Consider the following 26,298-nt stretch of genomic DNA (forward strand, 5'->3'; position numbering starts at 1 on the left):
AGTATCATGTATACACACTTTCCCCCATTTACACAGACATTTGCTAAAGTTCAGGGCACTTCGATACTGATAAAAGACAAAACTTTGGGGTCTCCAGAGCGTTCACAGTGGTACCATTATAGTTTAACCGATTCAAAATTGTGTAGTTTGGCAGAGCTGGATCACCTTGGTCTTAGAGAGACCCTGATTTCCTATCCTGCTCAGGAGGATTACCATTCAGTTGATTCTCCTGTCAAGCACACATTTCAGTCCAAGCTTAAGTGGGCAATATGTGCTTGGAGTTTGTCACTAGTGACATGGCGAGGGCTCAATTCATATTAATATGTGCTGATACATTGGCATTATTCTCCTAAACACAGATGGACACCCATCATACCCTATTGAATGGTAACTCATGCAGCTGCAGAAATAGAGCTTCATCAGTAGCCATTTGCCTCTCTGCACCTCAACAGTATTGCCATAAGCCCTGGGCTGTAAGCACTAGATACCACAAGAGAATGTTCTCATACCCAGCACACCTTCCAGCAGCTGTCAGAGCAAATCTCTCAATTTCCTCATCAGCTGTACAATTGATCTCTGCACTGTGTGTGCTGGAAGGACCTAAACAGAACAATTTTTTTGATAATAGCCAGCTTGATCATCTAGACAGCTAAATCTAGGACTGTGTACCAAGTCACCAGCTACTTAATTTAAGTTCTGATGTGAGTGGCTTTGATAAAGAAGAGCGCCCACCATCCATGGTGTGGCTGATTGACCCGTGGGGTGCTCAGTGGCGAGTCAGTATTGTTATGGAAACATGCTTTATGTCAAATAATGATTTTTAATCCACCGGGTAGAACCCTGGATTGAACTTTTAAAAACAGACTAGAGATATTTTAAACACAGGGACTAAAGGTGACTTGAGCTCACATCTAAAGATGGCTACCCCAACTTGCATCACCATACGTACCACATTCCAATCCATTGGGTTGGAGACAGCAGGTCTGAAAAGATCCATCAAGAAAAATGGTTTGGGAAATATGAGTGAATCACATATACTGCCCCCATTAGGCAGTCGCCCAAGGTATTCAACTGGTTGAGACAAACCATTAAGCCTAATCGCTTGGACAACAGGACCATGGCCGGGAGGGTTCCACAGACATGAACTCATTGAGCTATAATGGGAATGCCTTAAACCCACTCACTTGAACAATAGAACTCTCACTGTGAGAGGAGGACTCCCAGACATGAACTGATTAAAGTTGCAAGGGGAATACACTAGTGACGAACACGTTTGAATCACTGGGTGATGACCATATGACAGGCCCACCCTTCATGTGTTTTAAGCTTCTGCTTTCTCTGCAGTAAGAGGACAAGCAACTGAGTCGCTGACGAGAAAAGATCTGAGTGGGGTCCCTCTTCCTTCCCTCACTCTCCAACCCACCTTGCAAGCTTAAAATTCTGTTTGCTGACTGTGACCATCCGGGGACATGCCTGCTACATACAGAGACTTCTGAAAATAATTTAACCCAGCAGTACCTTCTTGAGGAGAACAATCAAATCAGCTGTTTACATCTTTAAATCAGAAGCATAGGGACCACCGAAGGAAAGTCACAAGACCACCAAATTCCTTTTATTTCTCTGGACTATAAGTTAACAAATCTATCCTTCCCCAATCTACCATCTATTTTTGTGTGGGCGTGGGTGTGGGTGTGTGTGCGTGCGTGCATGTGAAAATTGGACTGTATTTTATTATTTCCTTCGATTGGTTTAAGCATAATAAAGTAAACCTCTCTTTGTGAAACTCAAGAAAACCTGTCCGATTGGTTTTTCACTGCCTCCTGCCAACGTGAGATGGCTGTGCATGTTGGCTGCCAGTACCCGTCTGTACATGTGCACTTGTCTGTGAACACACAGGAAACCAGTGCCAGCAGAAACCCCAAACTAATCTGATAGCACAGAGGGGGTGGGCTCCTGGACATGATTGACATCCACATCGACCAATAGTAAGTTCACATGCCAGTTTGAGGGAGCGGAGTGATGTGTGTAAGCCAATCAGAACTGCGTGTGTGGGACAGAATGGATCATGTGTGGTTGTAGCAGTTTGGCGCCTGCTGAATGAGGCCAAATTTGTTACCAGTTGAGGCCCAGAGTGAGACAATGAGCAGGTTAAACCATCGAATTGGTGCCCAGGACAACAGCCCACTGCACCTTTCGGTGGCCTCCTCCAGATTGGGAAGCTGTGGGGTGAATGTTGTTGGGTGCAATGTGAGTATTTTTTACTGGTTTGGAGACAGGGTCTTGCCTGGTGTTTTCTTGCAGCATCTGTATTTGCTTAAAATATTTTTCAAAATTCACAGGGCAACGTCTTTAATAGTTGCCTGTTAAGTATCTCTGTTCCTGGCCGCTGCCTACTCCGCCGCTCATAATGAAGTCACGGAGTAAATCAATACAGCTGTGCATGCAAGCCGTGGATTTTTTTATGATCTCAGCGCATAAACAGTTAGGTACTCACTAAATTGGCAACTATATCCTTTTCAAAACAAAAAAAAGCCTGTTGCAGTCAAACAAGGAGCAGGAAAAGAGGGGATCCATTCGAGCCCTCCTCACCTGATTGTAACAGTATACATTCTCCTTCCCTACCTGCAGCTGGTTCTCTTTTTGCCACAGTTCCAACCCACATTAGGTTGTGGACCTTGCAAAAAGGAACACTGTCACCAGGTTTAGGACCTCACACCTTAATCCTCGAACACCTCAGCAAATGGCCTACAGGCATGTTATCTATAGTGGCTCAAGAAAATTCAGTCAAATAGTGATCGTAAAATATAGCACAAGCCCAGATTTTTTTCTAAATTATGTGTCAGACAAAAGCAGTCATTGAAGTTGCTTTATGCAAATTTCTCTGGAAAATATGTCTCACCATCAGTTCATTGAAACAGAGGGATGGAGATGGAGTAGAAAGAGGAGGATGGAGATGCAGTGGAAAGAGAAGGATGGAGATGGAGTAGAAAGAGGAGGATGGAGATGGAGTAGAAAGAGGAGAAAAGAAATGGAGCATACAAGGAGAAAGGAGACGGGGTAGAAAGAGGAGGAAGGAGAATGAGGAAAATGAGAATAATGTAAAAATAATACCATGCAAGCACTGAGGTTCAGTTGCCTTTTATTCCAAATTTTTTCTGAAGCAGACCCTCACTTTTATCTCTGTTCCCAAAAGGTTCCAAAGAAGAGACTGTTTCAGATTTCTGGCGAATGATATGGGAACAGAAGTCTGCTACCATAGTTATGTTAACAAATGTAAAAGAGAAGAAGGAGGTGAGTATGTGAATAGATAAAGATTATCTTATCAAAAATGTGACAAATCCTGCCTACTTAAAATATTTTTTGATGTGAGGAATATGTACCATAGTTAAAGATAGATTATTAAATTTCACAGATAAATTTACCTTTTCAAATTATTCCTAATCAGTTTTTACTGATTTATTCACAAAATTCCAGTTTCCAGCTGGCCTCATTTCCTGAAATATCTCTTTTTGTGAGATATTTAGCCTGCCCAGCGACACTGTAGCTACAAAGGCCGGAATTTTCCAGCCCCTCACGTCAGCGGGATCTTCCGTTCCCGCCGATGTGAACAGAGATTTCGATGGCTCACCGGCCCCATCAAGGGAAGCTGGAAAATTCTGGCCAAATGCATCATCAGAGATATAAAGTTGTGTGGATAAATAAAATAAAACATCAGCAAAAGTATTTTTAAATTATATCTATGAAATGAGTAAAAGAGATGAAGAAACTTGTTTCCTTTGCAAGAGGATTAGGTACTACAGGTACCTTTCCAAACCTAACCGGGGGCTTGATGTTCAACTCGGGGTCAGGAAACCAAATAGTTTCCGGGTGCTTCACCTGCATCACCCATGTAATGCAATCTTTAAATATTGATGCCCCGATTGGGCCAGTGGGGAGCTCATGCAGAGCACAATCGTCAGAGGCCGTCAGCAACTGTAACACGCCTTGTAGAAGAGAGGAGGCAGAACATCGGAGGACCAGGAGCCTCATGACAGACAAAAGTGGCCAAACAGCACTGAAGGGCACTGTGCCCAATCTGGAACAAAAACCCCTGGTGGCAAAAAATTTTCAGCATAGAAAACATGTTCTCCATTGTACCTGATAGCTGTGTTCTAACATGCACCATACAGTTTGGGTTTGGCAATGTGCGATTTGAAATTTGCCTTCTGGCCCTCCCCAGCCTATTAACAAGCTCCTCAAGGAACTTAACAAGTCGTTAATTGGAGGTGAGTGGGTTCCTGGCTCCTCCCCATTGCCCCCCACCCCCCACCTCCACTGCCCACGCTTTGAAAATTGCAGCATGTCCTGGAGGTGTCAGGACATGACACGCCATCTGGAAGCATTATTTTCAAAATGAACCGCTCTCATTCCAGGCCCCATGGGCGATTGCAAATCCTGGTCTTGGTGTCTGTGACAGACAAAGCACGGTCTACCAAACAGCCCCATGCTTAGCAACTCGCTACCCAAATAGGTGCAAATCCTGAGAGCAAAATGTGGCTTCACTGTAACAACAAATGTAGCATATGATAAGGCACTAAAGTTTACAGGCTGTGTACTGGACTATCTTCAACTTTCTAATGCTATGAAAGAACCAATCAATCAGTCTGACCTTTGCAAAATTGACATCACCAAGAAGAGTATTGAATTTCTACAGCTTGAGTGGTGCAAATCGGGCAGTATAATTTGAGTATTGCTGAAAAAAGAGACATGTCTAAGCTTTTTGTCTTCACTCATGAGGACACTTGCAAGAATAGCGATAGAAGGGGAAAAGCAACAATTTATACTATATGCCCTTTGCAAGCTGCCTGGTTTAAATTTCAAACAATGCTTGGCAGTTAACTGTCAGTCACCATCAGTGATGCATTCTCCATAGCAACGCCACTTGCCAACCAATCAGCGCTCTCTTGGCATGTAGTATAAATTGTCGTTTTCCCCCTTCTATTGGCATTCTTGCAAGTGTCCTGATGAGTGCAAGACAAAAAGCTTAGACATGTCTCTTTATTCAACAATACCCAAGTTCTGTACTGCCAAGCAACTTAACTGTATAATTTACTAATCCAAACTTGTCTTAAAACAGATTCTGTTCTTAACAGGACCTGCAGTAAGACTGTAGCATCATATTTTAATATATGCCAGTGGATCCTCTGCAGTATTGCTCACAATAAGCAGAGAATAGAATGAGGGTGGGAATGTTTCATTTTGTTTTGAACTGAAGCTTATAGGGACAGAGGTAATTAGAGCACATAGTATATGCCAAGGTGGTAACACTGGGTGGAATTTAATGCGTCCGTCAGTGGTCTTGCCCACCTGTAGAAGAACCGGTGGGAACCCCATGTCCTTTCTCTCTGGGCAGCCCGACATAATTACCAGGTAATCAGGCACTTACTTGGACAGTATTGGGCCTCCCATTCTGTTAAGCCCTGTGTAGTGCAGAAATCCTGTCCCTGAGAGCTGCCAGCCAATCAGAGGCCAGCACCTCTCCAGTACCAGCACCACTACCAGGAGTGGCGGCAACTGCCCATATGACGCTCAGGCCTGCAGGAGGAGTTGCTGATGGATCCCTAGATAGAGGTGAGTGTAGATGGGATGGGGGTCACGGGGAGAGAATCACCAATAAGGGGGGATGGGAGGGTTGGAAACAAGGGCAGGGGAGTGGTTATCAGTGGGCCCTCGATTGCCTGCCACATTCCCCACCCGGTAGGCTGCTGTCAAGTCCGATAGGGTTTGCTGGGTAGCTCTCCGGATGGCAAGTCTTCCTCCTGCTACTGGTTGAACACAAAATACTTGTTCAAACTCTGCCATTTCCTAGTTTTCCATTATTAATTCCCCAGGCTCACCCAATGCTTACTTTAGCTACTCTTTTCTTTTATATACTTTTAGAAACTTTTACTGCCTATTTTTATACTCCCTACTAGTTTTCTCTCATATTACACCCTCTTTATTATTCTTTTGGTCCTCCCTTGCAGCTTTCTGCAATTTTCCCAATCTTCTTGACTACCATTAACCTTTGTAGAATTGAACATCTTTCTTTTCAATTTGATACCATTATTAACTTCCTTAGTTAGCCACAAGTGTTGCATCCTTCTCGTGGTGACTTTCTCAATGGAATATATCTTTTTAGAGAGTTATAACCACCTAGAAGGACAAGGACAACGGATACATGGGAACACCGTCTGCATTTCCCTTCCCCCCCCTCCACCACCAAGCCACACACCATCCTCGCTTGGAACTGTATCACCGTTCCTTCATTGATGCTGGGTCAAAATCCTGAATCTCTCTCCCTAGCATCACTATGAGTGTACCTACATGACATGGACTGCAGCGGTTCAAGAATGCAGCTCACTACCACCTTCCCATGGCAATTAGGGATGGGCAATAAATGCTGGCCTAGCCAGCGACACCCATAACCCATATACGGATTTTAAAAATGGAATATCTCCTTAAATATCTGCCACTGCTTCTCTACCATCTTACCTCTTAACCTATTTTCCCATTCTACTTTAGCCAATTCTGTCTTTATTTAAGTTTCAAATCCAAATTTCTCACCCTTAAGCTGAATATAAAATTCTATCACGTTATGATCACTCTTACCTAGTGGACCCTTTACTATGAGGTCATTAATCCCGTCTGAGTACACGTTACCAGGTCTAAAATAGCCTGTTCCCTGGTTGGTTCCAGGATGCATTTGTTGTAAGAAACTCTCCTGAAGACACTGTATGAACTCATCCTCCAGGCTACTTTTGTCAATCTGATTCATCATCTAATCTATATGAAGCTTAAACGATTATTCCAGTTGGTAGTAGATGTCCTTTTGAAGATGTATTCACTGACTTTCATAACCTGCATGAGGCCACTGATCTACTAATGGTACAGCTGCCAGGTCCTGGGGGCCAGACTCCGGGCCGAAGTTTTCCAGGTCCATTGACGGTGGGCTGGGGACAGAAAGGCTGGTAACATGGTGTGAGAAGGCATCAAGGAGAGCATGCCTGACGTCTTCTTGCTGCCATGCCATTTAGCCAGTGGTGTGAATGGTGGCAGAGCCGCATGCCCAATTGAACCACTTAAGTGGTTAATTAGGAACCTCTTCCTGCCTCCACTGGCATTTTGTCAGCAGCGGAGGGTCTTATCACCACGTGGAGAAACCATCAGGTTAAGCTGGCGGCCATCCAGCAGGCTCAGATGGGGGGAAAGGGCATTCTGGGCACTCCTTTCCCATGAAAGGGCTGCTTGGTGGCAATGGATGCCCTTGTGTCAACGGCACTATCTGCCCCAGCCAACCCCCACCCACCTCATTGCCAGGGCCTGCCTGACTGACCCTGATGTCCCAGATCCCACATACCTTATTTTGAGGGCACATGGCCATTGAAGTGCCCCTACCCTGCAGGTGCAGTCTCAGAAATGGCCACCACTAGAGATGGCACTGCTGAGCTGCCACCAGCAAAATGTAGCCTAGGTCCCAGCACCTGCTGAATCGGGGTCTTCCCCTCTCCCCAATCCTGCATTCAAACCTAGTGGCGGCCCCCTGCTGCTACTGCAAAACTCTGTTCCTGGCAGTTGACTTCCCTCACCACCTACATCCATTGACTTTGGAGGATGTTCCTCTCTGTCCCTGGCAGAATCATGACCTATCTTCTCCAGTTAACCTTCATCACTAAGGCCTCCAGCCCTGCATTCATGAAGCTAGGACCCGCCCTTATTCCCTAGTGCTCCATTTGCTTGCTTGCTTCTTGTAGCCAATTGCACTAAGGCAGTCAGCAGCAGCTTCCTTCTATTGACTCAGCTCCCCTTTAAGGCAGAGCAGGCTGCCTTTAAGAGGTGCAGACTAGCTGGACACATGATAACCACGGACACTCCTAGGCCCCCTGTGGAGGGATCAGTCAGCCAGCAGCACAGGTCACACTTGGCTGAACGCCACCATCATTCGAATGAGGAGGTAGGACAAAATTAGCAAATTGTCTACGTCAACGGGACCGGCTATTGGCAGATTGCAAATCATGACCTCTGCACCCCGAAAATGGGAGAATACTAGTTTTTACCCATAGACAGCAGAATACTTCTAGCTATTGCCTTATATGTTTGCCAGTCAGTAATTCACGCTAAAAATGTAAAATGACAGTGGTAATGTGTATTTCCTGCTCACAGAATTGTGATGTTGTCATACTGGTGCATGTTTAGTAAGAATTTGATAAATCACGGAGACCTTTATCATCTACCATGTTACACTCTGATACAACAGGATACTGTTTGTGGTCCCCAGATGAGTAGAGAAATAGAAACCATTTTCTATAACGTGCCCCTAGTGACCAAAGAAAGTATTACTGAAAGGAATTGCATTTTTATTGTACCGATTATCATTAAGTATCTGCTTATTCCTGCAGGAAAAGTGCTATAAGTACTGGCCTGACCAGGGTATGTGGACATATGGAGCAATTCGGGTATCAGTGGAAGATGTCACAGTTCTTGTGGATTACACCATACGCAAATTCACCATACAGAATGCAAGTATTTTCTGGATTTACCTCTATTGGTGAATTAAATTACTTGCAAAAAAAAGTTTTAAACCATTTACTTGTTGGCTTAATTAATTTGTATGTCAATAATTAATCAAATTTTCAAAGTAATTGCCCATTATTTTCTATATGACAGATATAGTTGCCACCTTCAGAAATGTTTCAGTTTGCAGTTTAATAGCCAATAAATACACTTTAGTTCCCAGATGAAAAGACCCTTGTAAATAAGATTCTACTTTATTAATATATTAAAGTGTAATGTAAAAATACATTAAAACAGAAAATGTTGGAAATACTCAGTGGATCTGGCAACATCTGTAGAGAGAAACGGAGTTAACGTTTCAGCTTGATGACCTTTTATCAGGTAACAATTATGTTTTACTCTCCACAGATGCTGCAACTGCTGAGAATCTCCAGCATTTTCTGCTTTTATTTCAGATTTCCAGTATCTGTTGTATTTTGTTTATGTAAAAATACATGTTTGTTGTCAACTTGCACAATATTCTTAGCATTACAGAATTATTAAGGGTATCTTTGTTTCACTTTTCCTGAGTACATGTTTACTGCAACCTTTTTCCATAGTCCTTACATTGCTGCAAAATGATGTGCCTCAGCCTCCAACCTTATACAGCAAGACCCACTTTCCCCATCCCCCATGACCAGTTAGTATGACATTTTTCTCATCATCTATCTGCATGGCCTGTATGAGTTTGATTACAGATTTAGTTAGAGATTATGGACTGTAAATTTCTGTCCACTGGAACCTGTACTGTCAGATGTCCCAACTTACATTAGCTAACTTTTAGCAACAATTAAAGCATGTGTACTGAATTTTCCTGGCCTGTTCTGAATGTGAAAGTATTCTAACAAATATATCACCTGACCTGCAATGGATATAAAAGTTACATTGAAATGTTGTCATAGAAATTTATAATTATATCCTCCAGAGCCATTTTCTTCCCAAATGTCCTCCTCTCCCCTCCACTGAAGGTTTTGTTGGAGTATAGGTCATAGATAGCAAGTCTATTTTACTACCAGTAGATGTAGTATACTTGGATTTACAAAAGGCATTCAATAAGGTGCCATACAAATGGTTAATATGCAATTTAATATGCAGTTGGAATTGGGGTGATATATGAGAATTGGTTAATGGAGAAAAGCAGAGAGGAGGGATAACCAGGGCATTTTAAACTTGGCTAGCTATGACTAGTAGAGTGCTGCAAGGATCAGTGTTGAGGTTTTAGATATTTACAATCTATATTAATGACTTAGACAAAGAGACCAAAACTAATCCGTCTAAGTTTGCTGATGATACAAAGCTAAGTAGGAATGTAAGCTGTGAGGAGGACACAAAGAGGCTGCAAAGAGATACAGACAGGTTAAGTGAATGGACAACAAGGTTGCAGATGGAGTATAATGTGGGGAAGTGTGAGGTTATTAACTTTGGTCGTAAGAACAGGAAAGCAGAATATATTTTAAAAGGCGTGAAACTGCTAAATGTTGATTTTCAAAGAGGCTTGAATGTACTCATACAATTCATGCAAGTACAGTAGACAAATGGCATGTTGGCCTTTATTCCAAGGTGACTAAGAATACAAGAATAAGGAAATATTGCTACAATTTTAAGGGGCTTTGGCGAGACCACATCTGGAGTACCATATGCAGTTTAGATTTTCATAATGATGGAAGCATAAACTTGCATTGGAAGCAGTACAGAGAAGTTTCACTAGATTGGTTCCTGGAATGAGAGGGTTTCTGTTGAAGAGAGGCTGAGTAAACTGGGCCTGTACTCAATGAAGGTTAGAAGAATGAGAGGTGATCTCATTGAACAAAATTCTGAAGGGCCTGGACAGGGTAGACATTGAGAGATTGTTTTCCTTGACTGGGGAATCTTGAATATAGGGACACAGTCTCAGGATAAGGGTCAATCATTTGAGATGAGAAGGGTTCACTCAAAGGGTTGTGAATCTTTGGAATTGCCTACCCTAGAGAGTTGTGGATGCTTCAACATAGAGTACATTTAAGATGGACAGATTTTTGATCTCTTAGGGAATCAAGGGATTTGGGGAGTGGGCAGGAAAGTGGGGTTGAGGCAGAAGATCAGCCATGATGGTATTGAATGGCAAAGGAGGCTCCAGGAGATACACTGTTTACTCCTGCTCCTATTTCTCATCTTCTTATGTACTTAGCCATTCCTATTATGTGTGACTAAACAGTGAGTGTCAGCAAGCCATCAACCTGTGGAAAGGCATAACAGTCAAATCCTGAATGATAATTGAAAGCCACAAACCTGATTGATTTTTTTTTCCCTTTCTAGTCCAGAGACTCTGAGATAAACTCTAGGTATCTACTGCCACCCTGAATAATTAAGCTAACTCAGCACACACAAGAGGTTGAATCATTCTGACATGTACTCACTTTATCGCATCTCTCCATTAAGTCATAAGTGCCACTCAATCCTGACATGTTTAAAACAGACTTGTTACTGTGCTTTTAACTTCAATCAGGTCTTTGAAGGAAATTAAGATTTTTGGAGACACATTTTGGCATGGCGCTTTTTCTGAAGGAATAAGAGGTTGAGCCACATTGTTGGATTAGATTTAGTTTAGTACATACAGTTAACCTGTCCCAGTTTTAATGAAAATTGTGTTTCCTTTGAAAGAATGACATTTTCTGTGTACTTTTCACAGTAACCATGATGAATTTTAACTATAAGATCCTTCCAAAGTTATACTTTAATGTGTATGCTGTCCCTTTGTTTTCATGTTAGACTGACAGTGTTGGTTAATTGCTGGGAACATTTAAATGCACTTGTGCCTTTCTTAATCTGTGAGAATTATGAGATGATTGTTCATTTGTTACAGCAAAGAGCGGGCAACAAATCTCCAAGACTAGTGACACAGCTTCACTTCACAAGCTGGCCTGATTTTGGCGTGCCATTTGCACCCATTGGCATGCTCAAATTTCTGAAGAAGGTGAAAGCAGTGAATCCTTCCCATTCAGGACCTATTGTGGTTCATTGCAGGTAATTGCTGAGTTTCTTTCTGCAGTAACGAGTGACACATGATTAAAACGCATTATAATCCCAAACTATATATAGTTTAGTTGGCTCTGCCAAAGTAGTATTGCTGTCTAGAAATGTTGTAAGAAAAGAACTTTGATTACTATTGATGCCTAATTATTGTATAACATTAGTATTGAGCCACATTATGTACTGTCTTGATCAAGAACACGTTGGGCTGTAACTTTCGACTAGCTTCGGAAAGTGCTGGCCTGCAGAAATTAGAAGAGATAAATGCACACTTAACCTGGTCTTGAAAATTACGTTGCCACTTCCGGAGCTGCTTGGGGCCTGCATTGAAAGATTCCTCACAGGCCCAAGCGAAGTGTAGCTCCAGCAAATTCAAAGAAGCCATGCCCCCCATTTTTACAGCACCTGCTGCTGTAAAGCAGGTAAGTTTAAAGGAACAGGGAAATCGACAGGCCAGGGAGAAGGTAAGTGTCTAAAATAAGTAGATAGGATTTTGGGGGTTGGGGGTGTTCAGTGGGAATGGTGGTGGGATTTGGGAGTGTTCGGTGGGAGGGGGGGGGTTCCAGAGGTTGGTGGGGTCCGGAGGCTGGTGGGGTTACGGAGGTCGGGAGTGAGGGGGGAGGGGTTCCGGGGGTAGGGAGGTCAGGGGGAGGGGTCCAGGGGGTGGGTGGAGTCCAGGGGGGGTGTCCAAGGCTGGGGGCGGGGATCTGATGTTGGGGGGAGGGTGGGGGGGGTTGCGGTAAGGTGGGGTTGTCAGAGACCGTGGGTGTGGGGGAGTTCCGTGGGTTCTGTCTGGGTCTTTACAATAGTTACCCAGAAGTTAGAAGAGGTCCACTTCTGCATTCATGACTTCCTACCTGTTCGTGAGCTGGTAAATGTAAAAATAGGATAATCCATCCACTATTTAGTGTATTAGGTTAGGGAAAGCATACAGACTACTGAGAGGCACGTTTTAGTCAATATTCATTCTAAATAATGCCCCATTTTTCAATATGAAGTACTGAGTGTTCTGAACTCTGTCTTGTGCCCAGTTTCCTTTAGAAACCCATCAATAGGTGTTTCAAAAGAAGTACTTTTAACAGTTGATGTTTATGTTCTATTTAGTATATGAAATATAAGTGGACTGCCTGCGAGTATCCATTTGAACTATTCAGACCTACTGAACTGTGTTAGTAAAGTGTTAAATGAAGTTGAACTAATAATTTACCAACTTTGCTCAACTTTCAAATGTTTTCTTTCTTTTGGTTCTTTGTTTTGCTTCTCTCACTTCCCGCTCTCACTCTCCCTCTCTATCTCTCTCCCTCTCTCTTGCTCCCTTTCTTTCTCTCATTTTATGAATTCTACTTATGTCACACACTTCACCTGCCCAAGATAAACTAGAGCGCTAGTTGCAGACCTCCACCAATGCCGGTCTGTGACTTTCTCATATCTCTCAGGAGGTATTTGCCCTCCATGTGACTACTTCCCATGGTGGCACAATTAAGAATAGAAAGTCACTTTGTTTAGGAGCAAGAATTCTTAATGACTTTTACCCTAACCTGATCTGCGGCACTCAGAGCAATTATTGCATCTAACTGTTGCCCTAGTTGAGATCAGCTAATGTAACATAAAACCTGAGATCTTCTGCTGTATATCATTTAGCACTATGAACATACAATAAAAGATAGCAAAGGACCAGCTGTTTTTATATAGCTTGTCCCATCCCAAAATTGGGTAACTTTCACACACAATCACTGTAAACTCACCTACCTCCTCTGCTGCTCCCCCGCCTCCTCCCTGCAGTTATCAATCTCCTTGTAGAGGCAAAGATAAATAAACTTTAAGCCAACTTTGGAAAAGCCTCCTCTCCTACTCCCAAAGATGATCAAACATGCTGCAGGAGATCCTGATGACTGGATGACCCATCTGCCTTCTACATGCAGTTATGCTGGTCACTCCTTCACCCCCTGCTGAAGTTAAATGGTACCTTCAGGGTGCTTTGAACATTGTCTTAAATTAGGATATTTATTTTTTTTTGTCCTTTTATTGATAATAAGCAAATGGCTAGTTCACTTTGGTGTAATTACACTAGAACTTGGGGAAGTTGTAATGTAAATTCAGAGTCAGTGCCCAACCTGGGAAAGGAAATCTCACTTCACTTTGCTTCAGAATCAAGTTGGGCCCTGACTCCAGATTTATAATACACCTTCTTCACATTGCTGCAAAATGTAACTCATTTTGCACTGATGCTATGCTTCAAGAAGTTTCTGATTCTCAGAGTCAAGCAACTTGTCCAAGAACCTTCAATAAACTGCTGCAACCCCACAACAAACACAGAGCACCAGAGCAGATCATGTCAGTAGTTTGGCTGCCACTTATGGCTCACACTTTTTTCTGTCTCGTCCCTTATGATGACAGTGATACAGTTTACAGCGGCAGCAAAAGAGGAGGATGATTTGAAGGTGAAGTAACATAGGCTAAATCTGAACTCGCAATGACAGCTAAATAGATTCCTCAAAAAGGAACACAAGAAATAGTAGCAGGAGTAGACCATATGGCCCATTGAGCCTGATCTGCCATTCAATACTATTATGGTTGGTCTCAGGCTTCAACTCCAGTTTTCTGTCTACTCCCCATATCCTTTGATTCCATGAGAGATTAAAACTCTGTCTATCCCAGCCTTAAAAGTATTCAACAATGGAGCATTCACAAACCTCTGGGGTAAAGAATGCCAAAGATTCACAACCTTTTGACTGAAGAAATTTCTCCTCATCTCAATCCTAAATGATCTGACCCTTATCCTGAGACTGTGCCCCCATGTTTCCCTGACCAGCGGAAACAATGTCTCCCTGTCTACCCCATCAAGCCCTTTCAGAATTCTATATGTTTCAATGAGATTGCCTCTTATTCTTCTAAACTCCAGAGAATATAGACTCAATTTACAAAGCCTCTCATCATAGGACAACCACCGCACCTCAGGAACCAATTTAGTTAACCTTCACTGTACCACCTCCAATGCAAGTGTATCCTTCCTTAAAAATGGAGACTAAAACTGAAAAATTCAAAGACCTCATGTAATTCACTTAGTCCTCCTCCTTTACATACCATGCCCTTGGACTTCCATTGTCCATGATTATGCTTGGCAAAGTACTAGTGGTTTACCTTTGCCTTCTGCAGTATGGCTGACTACGAAACATTCCTGCTCTTACCACTTGCCCCCGTCAGGAATATTGGAAGGATTTATAGGCTGTTTGGTTGCATTATGAACACACTTTCCGTGGCCATTAAGCCCTGAAGTGGAACTTGAACCCGGAGCTTCTGGCCCAGAGGCAGGGATGCTACCATTGTGCCACAAGGATTCACTTAGTAGATAGTTCTAAACTTAAGATGTGTGGCACAAACACAGTAAAGATTCTGAAGATATAGAGATCCCACATCCAAGGAAAAAAGTTAAATATGTCAACATTCTGTTACGCTAAAAAGCATAATTTCTAAGCCAGGCTTTTTGCTTTTGAACCCCCATTGTAATGTTGTTGAGGTAAGGTTTGTGTCCATCTGAATTACCTGTTGCTCGCACTGGCAAATATTCCAGGCTAGGCTGTTTGAATAATTTTTGCAGGTGAGATCCCTGCCTGCAGCAGAGAGCCCAGTTCTGAGGATGGAGGAGATCTCAAAGGTTTGGAGTAGCAGGGCAAGGCCAGCTCCTTCCATGCAACCCAATAGATCAGCTATTTATTCTATAAATTTTAAAGGACAGTAATTCATTACTCTGTGATTGATTACACATATTAAGGATGATGGGGCTGGGAGTGATGGAGTTCAATTTGAAATAGCCTCCCACCTATCAGTTATCACCCCATCAGTCTACTCTCGATCATCAGTAAAGTAATGGAAGGTGTCATCAACAGTGCTATCAAGCGGCACTTGCTTAGCAATAACCTGCTCACTAATGCCCCGTTTGGGTTCTGCCAGGGCCACTCAGCTCCTGACCTCATTACAGCCTTGGTTCAAACATGGACAAAAGAGCTGAATTGCCGAGGTGAGATGAGAGTGACTGCTCTTGACATCAAGGCAGCATTTGATTGAGTATAGCATCAAGGAGCCCTAGCAAAACTGGAGTCAATGGGAATCAAGGGGGAAGAATCTCCGCTGGTTGGAGTCATACCTAGCACAAAGGAAGATGGTTGTGGTTGTTGGTGGTCAGTCATCTCAGCTCCAGGACATCACTGCAGGAGTTCCTCAGGGTATGTCCTAGGCCCAACCATCTTCAGCTGCTTCATCAATGCCCTTCCTTCTATCATAAGGTCAGAAATGGGGATGTTCGCTGATGATTGCACAATGTTTAGCACCATTTGCGACTCCTCAGATACTGAAGCAGTCCATGTCCAAATACAGCAAGACCTGGACAATATCCAGGCTTGGGCTGATAAGTGGCAAGTAACATTCGCGCCACACAAGTGTCAGACAATGACCATCTCCAACAAGAGAGAATCCAACCATCGCCCTTGATGTTCAATGGCATTACCATCACTGAACCCCCCACAATCAACATCCTAGGGGTTACCATTGACAGAAACTGAACTGGACTAGCCATGTAAATACTGTGGCTACAAGAGCAGGTCAGAGGCTAGGAATCGTACGACGAGTAACTCACCTCCTGACTCCTCAAAACCTGTCCACCATCTACAAAGCACAAGTCAGGAGTGTGATGGAATACTCCCCACTTTCCTGGATGAATGCAGCTCCTACAACAATGAAGAAGCTGGATACCATCCAGGACAAAGCAGTCCGCTCGATTGGCACCACATCCACAAACATTCACTCCCTCCACCACCAACGCACAGTCGTAGCAGTGTGCACCATCTACAAGGTGCACTGCAGGAGTTCACCAAGGCTCCTTAGACAGCACCTTCCAAATCAACAACCACTATCACCTAGAAGGACAAGGGCAGCAGATAGATGGAAACTCCACCACCTGAAAGTTCCCCTCCAAGCCACTCACTGCCCTGACTTGGAAATATATCGCCGTTCCTTCACTGTCGCTGGGTCATAATCCTGGAACTCCCTTCCTAACAACACAATGGATGTACTTACACCACATGGACTGCAGCAGTTCAAGAAGGCAGCTCACCACCACTTTCTCAAGGACAACTAGGGATGGGCAATAAATGCTGGCCCAGCCAACAAAACCCACATCCCGTGAATGAATATAATAAAAGGCAAATCCAAATGCCAGTAACAAGCTGGTGTCCTTTGTGTCAAGTCTTAATATGGTGGTAATGATGGGCAAAACGATGGTATCCCATTATCACCCACTTATATCTCATTCATATTTGTGTGGACTTAGTCAATGGCCACTGTCACTTCAAGCAGAAAATCCTGGAAGGGCAGCGAAATAGCAGGACCACAACTGAACCGCTCCTGGGTCATTTTTCCACCCATTTTGCATTTGTAGCTCCCAAAATCAGGTACAATGGAAGAGAAAAATCACCAAGTGCCTTTTGGTTGAGGTAACAGCTTTGTAACTTCAGCACCTGTATAGACACGTCCCAGCAGGTTGCTAGGAGAGCTGTTCAACACATTTGGCTCAATTAGATTGGTTTCCTAATAAACTGCAACAAATCTCAGTGACTTAAACTGAAAGAGCTCCAGGACAGGTAAAGGCGCATGGAAGACAAGCATTAAGGGAACGCACATGGTGATTAGTTGACTTTTGTATGCAATGCGGCATAATTGCAATTATGAATTTGGTTTTGAATGTTTATTTTGTGTTGGCTTTCATGTGTACATTGTGGTGCCCAGAAACACAGGTGCTAATGAGCCCAATTTCTCTCACCCATGGTTTTAGATATGTCATTTCAATACTCCCTTCAGTATCCCCTTTTGGAAGTAGCTCCATTAAAGTTTATGAAATAGCTACATCAGCTTTTGCACATTCCCCTTGAAGGAAAATCCACTGCCGAGTATCTTTTATCTTTACCTTCATAAGGGGAGTTTGGATATGTCAAGTTTTGATGCTTCTGCTAATCCTACCATGGGATTTGAACTTTATTTTACACAACCTTATATATTAATTCTGTGAACTATTCTGCTCATGTATTATGAAGTTTCTTAGAAATCAATACTGGTAGCAGTGCTGATATTTGTAAGCAGAGCGCATCAGCTACAAGCTCTTGTGTAGACAGCTCTTTCCTCTTTGCATAACACAAGGTTGTTCTAGCTTTAATCCAAATCCAAAATCTTTCCAATTGATTCAGGAGACAATTCCTTAATCTCTTTATGCCTCATACTTGTCCTTCAGAAGTGGAACATAGGTTTCACTGTGAAGATGTGCTTTATACTGTTGTACTCGGGGAACCTAGGCAATTGTGTATTTCCCTTGAAATCTTTTCTCGAGAAAGCTACTGTCAAAGTAGTATGTATGTTGCATTATCACCAGCCTGCAAGATAACAATCTTTCGTGAAAGGTCAGGCCACCTGTGCCATAGGAACCTCAGAAGTTTTGTTTGAGAAAATGTCTCCAAGATGTATGTAATATCTAAGGAAAATATCAGCTAAGCACCAGTCATTTAATCTATCCTCAGAAAACAAACTATTACAGCCTCCTACAAATACTGTCACCACCTGATTGGACCTCTATGTTATCAGAATATTAATATCATAATGGATGAAAACTCAGTGGTTAAAATAGACAATGACCTGCATGTGGTAGGAACTCTATTTCTTTGAATTATGTTATCTCATTCATTCCTAATTCCTGACTGATCAAACATGTAGGTTGTTTTGGGAATTAGTGTTTGTATAAAAATCTTTGAAACTCCCTATTCTGCCTCCTCTGGGCAAAATAAAAAGTTGATGTGCGTAGCCTAAGATCGAGCTTGGTATAGCTGTAGAGAAGTACACTTGGCGCATAATGTTTCCAATAAGCAGAGTCCCTGTGGCACTGGCCTGCTCCCCATGATACCACCGTAACATTATCCTGCACATAGATTTGAAGAAAGGCGGGGCATATATCTTCATAATTTTGTCTGAAGGAGATAGCGGGCATTCTGTAAGTAGAATATGGCAATTCTGTGGTTGAAATGTGGGTCTTCATGCATGGTATGGTTAGCAACTACCCATACACAATCACAAAAAAGCAGGTTTTATCCCCAAGCTATGCAATTGTTTTTGAATAAATCACAATGTCAACAAATTAAATTTAGCCTAAATGTGTAAACATTTGTCGAGGAGGGGGAGCCTTTCAGAGACGCCTGCTCCTGGGATCTGGCAAAGAAGCAGTCAGTAACACTGGTGCTACCACAAGTACAAACCCAACAGCATAAAAGATGTCAGAGTGTATTATGAGGGAGTGTTGCTCAGGCTTGCGAAATGTCAGTAACTGTGACAGAGAACCGAAAAGACAGAGCAAAAGACAGGAAACAAAAACAAGAGAAAGGGAACAAGAGAAAGAAAAAGAAATAGACAATGAAAGAGAGAGAGATAAAGAATGAGATTAAGAAAAATAATGACAGCAATAGGCAGGTTTAAATTCTGGTGCATGTCCTTTTTAGGGCCAGTGTTAACCTAATTGCTTAATTTCATGACTCCACAGTGTTAAAAAAAGAAATTAACCTGTTTTGTGTTTGTTTATCAGTTTGCAATTTGTAATTTGGGCACCTGAGACTAGAACAGATGTGCCCCACCCGTTTAATTTGGAATTATTGTTCAAAAATCCATTTATTGTTTCCAGATATGGAGAGAATTGCTCAGTACATACCAGATCTATTCAACTAAAAGATGTAGTTATCTGCATGGGTTTCATCTGGAATAGCTTTGTACAAAGGAAGTGAGAGTAACTTTAATGAAATTCTGTAAACAAGCATATAATTCTGAAATTCTTAGTGAAGTGAATGTTTGAGTCCATACGTGTTTGTAAACTTTAGCGCCAGATAAAGGTAGATAAAAAATAAGAGCAGGGATATACACACCCCCATCGATCCTGCTCAGCCATTCAATACGATCATGGCTGATCTTGGGCTTCAACTCCATTCTTCCGTCTGCTCCCCATATCCCTTAATTCCCTGAGGCACCAAAAATCTGACTATCCAAGCCTTAAATGTATACAACAATGGAGCATCCATAATCCTCTGGGGTAGAGAATTCCAAAGATTCACAACCCTTTGAGTGAAGAAATTTCTCCTCATCTCAGTCCTAAATGATTGGCCCCTTATCCTGAGACTATGGCCCCGTGTTTTAGATTCCCTGACCAATGGAAACAATCTGCCAGCGTCCACCCTATCAAGCCCCTTCAGAATTTTGTAGGTTTCAATGAGATTACCTATCATTCTTCTAAACTCCAGAAAATATAAGCCCAATTTACTCAACCTCTCATCATAGGACAACTTCCTCATCCCAGGGACCAATTTAGTGAACCTTCGTTGTACCGCCTCCAATGCAAATGTACCCTTTCCTAAATGTGGATTCCAAAACTGCACACAGTATTCCAGATGTGGACTCACCAAAACCCTGTACAATTGTAGCAAATCTTCTTTATTCTTGTACTCCAATCCCTTTGCAATAAAGGCCCACATGCCATTTGCCCTCCTAATTGCTTGCTGCACCTCACACTAACTTTCTTCATTCCTGTACCAGCACACCCAAGTCTTTGAGCATCAACACTTACAAGTTTCTCAGCTTTTAAAAAAAAAATTCTGCTTTTTCATTCTTACAACCAAAATTAAAACACACAAAATCACTTTTCTATATCTAATGCTATGTCAGCTGTTGGAAAATAATGTAAACTTGTAGCCTGGTGGCATGTACGTGTGACAATGCACTGAGTGGAATAGGGATGGAACTTGAATAAACAGTTGCGATTCCACATTTGTAAATTCCTATTTTCACCTCGGGAACCTGAAGGGTGTGACAATCAGAGGAGAGGTGATTTTTCATAGAAAAGTGAGGAACTGTAGTGTTTGGTGCAGTCTCCCCCCTTCTATTATCTAAATAGGACTAAAGCTTATGGTATGCATTCTGTCCACCTATGGCCCTGGAATGGTGCATGGAGCGCAAAGGTTTTGAAGATGGATTTTATTATTTCTAATGCTGCATGGCCAACTGCAAGACTCCTGAAGCATGAAAGACATTTGGAAATTTAATTCTGCTTTTTAAATTGCAGTGCTGGTGTAGGGAGAACTGGAACATTCATAGTTATCGATGCTATGATAGATATGATGTATGCAGAGCAGAAAGTGGATGTCTTTGGTTTTGTGTCAAGAATTCGTGGTCAGCGTTCACAGCTAGTTCAAACTGATGTAAGTATTAACCTGTTTCTATCAGGTATTCCTGTTCGGTTGGAATGGTACCAGTGCTTTAAAGGAAAAAATGCCAGTCTTTGTCTCCGATAAGAATTTTCTCTCTCAGGTTGCTATTTGCCCCAGTTTATTTAACTTATTTTCATTACTGTGCATATAGCTGATGCTTGAATACAGCTCTGTTGGTGTCTCGGGAACTGTCCTCTGCTTCTAGTTGATATTTGTATAATTTATGACATTGTAAAACTGTGCCACACATCTAGGTGTTAATGTGGTTTTCATTCACTTTATTGTTCCTTGCAGATGCAGTACTCCTTCATTTATCAAGCTCTGCTTGAACATTACTTATACGGTGACACAGAGCTGGATGTGAGCTCTTTGGAGAAGCATGTACAGAAGCTTCACAGTAAAGCAGGACAGTTTGATATCACAGGCTTAGAAGAAGAGTTTAATGTGAGTCACTAAGTTAATAACCGGAGAAGGGTTAGCTATTTAACTTTGCACTAGCTACAAAAGTTATTCTTTGGACTGTAATATCTAACAATTTTGCCACTGATTAACACATTATGGGCAGAATATTACACTCGGCGTGCAGGCGTGCGCCTGACAGGTCCAAGTATAAAATGACTCGCGATGACGTCAGGCATGCGTCCCAACATCATCACGCTGTCTCATGATATTTCGTTCAGTGGGCACGCAGCTGACTCCGGCTGCACGCCCACCGATAATTAAAAGGCCTATTAAGGCCATTAACAGTCTAATTAAATTCAAATTTACGCTGCCCATCCAATCTAACAGTTGGTGGGCAGGCGAAAGGGCCAAGGGGCCTTTACAGTTTTTAGGAAACCTCATCCACGAGTGAGGTGAAGTTTCCTAAAGCTAATAAACATTAAATATAAACTTTGTTTTTGAATTAAAAACATGTCCCAGCTCATGTGACAGAGTCACATGAGGAGACACGTCTTACTAAGTTTTTATTCTCTTCATTATTTTTTTTACACACAGTGCTTCAATCTCCCTGAGGCACTTTCTCGCGCACACGCGAACTGCGCACTAGGCCCGGCTCTCCCTCCTCCCCCCGCCTGCACAGGCAGCGCTCAGCATGGCCGGCCAGCGTGAAATCGCGGTGCGGAGCCAATCACGGGCAGTGGTCGGCTTCCCAACTGCTCCCGCCGAGCCCACATGCCAAGAGCAAAATCCTGCCCTATATTCCAATACTCTAACATATAGGTTTATTTTTAAGAACATTTAGTGCCAACTGTATAACACTGAGGCCAGTGAATAGATAAATAATTCTCATGATTCTGCTCAGAAAGAACTTCAAATCCTCTCAGCTAGTAAAACATTCTACACTATGCTTTTATAAGGAATCTTAAAGTCAGAATACTTAGGAACAGGGAAAGGCCATTTGGCCCAAGGGCATCTTCCCATATCCCACAGGCCTGCCCTTCTCCAGAAACTCCTGTCTCTTGAATCCATTTATTGAGTCTATTTCAATTCTCTCCTTTGGTGATTTTTAAAAAAATTTGTCATCAGGATGTGAATGGCAGTGGCCAGGTCACATTTATTGCCCACCTCTAGTTTCCCTCAGAAAGTGACATTGGAGCACAAATTTGAATCTGCCACTCTGGTTTCTTGGTTTCACCTGTCTGGTGGTGGAGTGGGCAAAGGGGAGACATTAAGATTATGACAGGCACTTTTCCATTAGGAGTGAGAGGAAATTGGCTGCAGAACTAATCCAGAATGATATTGCACCTCTACTGCTGATGACTACAAGGCAATAATGGCAGAAGATAAAGTGCAAATTATGTGGCCCCTTTGCCTGCAATTTGAATATGGCTGAAGGAGAAAATTGATGATGGTTTTTGGGGGTTATTTTTGTGAAAGGGTGAAAACAGGCACTGAGTGGGTGCTTTGCGAATAAGACATATCTGCTTGAAAGTCTGGTTTTAGCACATAATTTTGGTCCTAATTGTTGATTACCATAATTTGAACCTGCCTGGAGCTTTTAAAACAGACACCTGCGGTTACACAATTTTCCTGGACCAGTGTATGTGGGCTGCAAGCAGCCACTTCCAGTAAAGGTGTGGAGTGCACTAGCTGACACTCAATGGCACATTTCAGGATGGCTCAGGGATCAAGTGGGAGGGCACACAGGTACTCAGGTACAGGCACTGAAGCTCTTATGGAGGAAAGATGTCCTGTAGCCAAAGTGGGTAAGGAGTCCAACTTTTACCCTCCTGTCCCTCTCTCCTGCAGCAGCTGCTCCGCCTCACACAATGTCCACCTGCAAACCAAGGGAGACTCCAAGCAAGATACCCATGAGTACCTCCATTTCCCGGTGACTCCTAAAAGGTGTCCAATGAAGTGGAGTAGCACAACATTTCCTCTTTTTAGATGAAGTCCTAAGAGAATTTTCAGAATAAATGTTGATAAGGTATTGATGAAGTCTTGACGAACTGCCCCCAAAGTCTCCTGATGTGTTTCAAAAGCCCTCTTCAAACCTCAAGTAGCGAGTGAGTAAGTGAATAGTGAAAGGTGATATACCTTTCAGGAGCACTCAATCGTCTTGCGTACTCGCAATCGGTTTGTGGGGTGTTAGGAAAGGGTGTTAGGATACGCGCTGTCCACCAAAATGCTATGCAGTCTCATTACTGAATGCTCTAAGTGGTAATAAATTCCTTTCTCAAGATGGTGTCTTATGCTAAAGTTGGCTCAAGGTCACATCTTGGCCACCTCAGAGGCTTTAGCACCTAAGAGAATGACAAAAACTGCCCCCATTATTTTTCAAAATAATATTTCCCTCTTCTTTTAGATGTTCTTTATTTTGCTTCATTACAGTTCAGTTTTCAAACTATATATTAGAAGTTTCTAATTTTTGATTGTTATTTTGTCTTGACTATTTCCATCCTATATTGTTACTGCAGAAATTAATTACAGTGCGAATAAGGAAGGAGAATATGCGAACAGGGAATAAGCCGGTAAACATGAAAAAAGCCAGAGTCCTTCAGATTATTCCCTGTAAGTAGTTTAAGATGTAAAATTAATGAACTATTTTTCTTCATTTATTCCACCTCCACATGTATTGAAATAATTCCCATCATGCATCAGGAACACTTTCCTTCAAAGTTATCTCATAAGTTCCCACTCTCAATTTCTCATATTAGTTCCTTATTATGACCACACTGTCAGATTGAGGCAGTAAACAGAACATGCTTTCCTGAAAGGTAAATTGGAGAAGTGTCAATAAATTCTACTAAAGCCGTTTGCAATGCTCGTTCCAGAGAAAGTTAGAAAGTGGCATTGCTTTAGAATAAATTTCCTGCCTGCACTCTCACTTAAGGAGTAGCATGAGGCAAGGGGAATAAACAAAACAAGGAGTAAAATTCAAAGCATTGCCTAAATCTTCAATTTAAGACTTTTTGAATTAAGTGGTTGAGTGCTCAAAGAGTTGCTAAACTGTCTCCATGCTGCTAAGTACTGTGGGAGTGATCATAAGGATTGGTTGGGGGCAGGGGGACATGCATTACATTACCATCTGTGTAATATTGTCCCATGAGAATATGGCTTAGAATTGTCAAAATTAGCTCAAACTCAAATCGACTGATTTTATTTTTAAGTGGGTGAATACACAGTGGAATAGCACATTATTTATACACTTGAATCGGAGTTAAGCTTTAAATTGATGGCACTCTTTTGATATTAACGCGGGGAAATTGGAGGTACTTATTCCCTTTGCATGTGTTGTTAGTTTCTTCGTCCAGATTTCCCATGGTCATTATTATAAATCTGTGTGTGGGCTGAGTCAAGGAAAGCCAACCCATCGATGCAACTTTAATCATTGATTGACAGCATCTAGTTTCTGGCCTATCCAAATTTAAAGTTCATACCTCGGGCGGAATCTTATGCTCTCGCTGGTGGTGAGTTTGGAGGCAGGAAGGGCATGTACTTCATTTTGGCAGGAAAAATAAGGTGAGACAGTATAAAATAAAGGGAAAGCCTCAAAAGGAGGTGCAGGAACAGAGGGACCTTGGTACATAAGTACATAGGTCATTAAAGATGGCAGGGCATGTCGAGAGAGCAGTTAATAAAGCATATAAAGCATCTTAGGCTCTATTAATAGGGACACTGAATACAAGATAAGGATGTCATGTTGAACTTGTATAAGACACCAATTAGGCCTTATCTGGAAAACTGCATCCAGTTCTGGGCGCCATGCCTGAGGAAGGATGTGAAGGCATTGGAGAGAGTGCAGAGGAGATTCATAAGAATGATTCCAGGGATAAAGAACTGTAGCAATGAGGATAGATTGGAGAGATTGAAGCTGTTTTCCTTTGAGAGAAGAGTGTTGAGAGGACAATTGATAGAGGTATTCAAGATCCTGAGGAGTATGGACAGGGTAAATAGTGAGACACTGTTCTCCCTCAAGAGAACATCAAGAATTAGAGGACACAGATTCAAAATAATGGGCAAAAGGAGTAAATGTGATGTGAGGAAAAAATTTTTCACCCAAAGGGTGGTTGAAGTCTGGAATGAAATTCCTGAAAGGGTGGTGGAGGCAGGTTCGATTGAGGTATTCAAAAGGGAATTGGATTGTTATCTGAAAAGAAAGAATGTGCAAGGTTACGGGGATAAGGCAGGGGAGTGGGACTAAGTGGAATGCTCCTTCAGAGAGTCAGTGCAGACTCGATGGGCCGAATGGCCTCCTTCTGCACTGCAAAGATACTATGGTCTGAATTTTTCCCTCGTAGGGCGTGCGCAATCGATGGGCCTGGGAGCAGTCGGAAAGTGGGCCCTCGACCGTGATTTCACACTGGCTGGCCAGTTAACGGCCAGCCAGCTTGAAACGTGCGCTGGAAAGTTCAGCGCTGCCGGGCAGAGGATGGGCGACAATGTCATCACGGGCGCGGGTGAGCACTTCCACTGGGCTCCCTGAAGGCAGACAGATGCCTCAGGGAGCTGCAGACCTCCAAATAATAAAATAAAGCACAAAAAAACTGCAAAAACTGTCTATGCGGTACAATCAAGCACCTGAAAGCATACCTCATAAAAAGCTGTCCCCAGATATTTCTTTTTATTTTATTTCCTAACGGAAATTTTATCCTGCCCTTGAATGAGGTATCGTCAAAAATGTAAAGCCCGCCTGGCCGATTGGCCCATCCACCAACCGTAAGTTTGGACGGGCCACAAAAAAATCGCTGACACTTGCGCCATTAATGGGCTTAATTGCCTGCTTAATTGTCGCGGTGCGCTTCCGACTTTTGCGTGCGCGCCCGCCGAGTGAAATGAGTGTATGATAACGTCGGGACCGGATTGGGCGCACACCCGCCTGTGGGATGTAAAATTCTTCCCTGTGATACTTAGGTAGGATGGTGATGTATCAAAGTCCTGCCACCATCCCGCCTCGGCCTGAATCAATTGCTGGATGGGAAGGCCCATGGTC

General features: G+C 42.6%; 1 protein-coding gene across 1 annotated transcript in view; it reads left to right on the forward strand.

Moving 5' to 3' along the window:
* Positions 1-26,298, forward strand: part of ptprea (protein tyrosine phosphatase receptor type Ea) — a 321,222-nt gene that overhangs the window by 276,812 nt on the left and 18,112 nt on the right. The window contains exons 11-16 of the mRNA XM_078564878.1: positions 3,194-3,291; positions 8,418-8,537; positions 11,414-11,574; positions 20,720-20,855; positions 21,159-21,308; positions 23,783-23,876. Of these exons, the coding sequence (XP_078421004.1) occupies positions 3,194-3,291; positions 8,418-8,537; positions 11,414-11,574; positions 20,720-20,855; positions 21,159-21,308; positions 23,783-23,876 (759 nt within the window). The remainder of the gene's footprint in view (positions 1-3,193; positions 3,292-8,417; positions 8,538-11,413; positions 11,575-20,719; positions 20,856-21,158; positions 21,309-23,782; positions 23,877-26,298) is intronic.

This window comes from Cetorhinus maximus, chromosome 20, assembly GCF_964194155.1.
Source record: "Cetorhinus maximus chromosome 20, sCetMax3.hap1.1, whole genome shotgun sequence".
NCBI classification, from domain to species: Eukaryota; Metazoa; Chordata; class Chondrichthyes; order Lamniformes; family Cetorhinidae; genus Cetorhinus; species Cetorhinus maximus.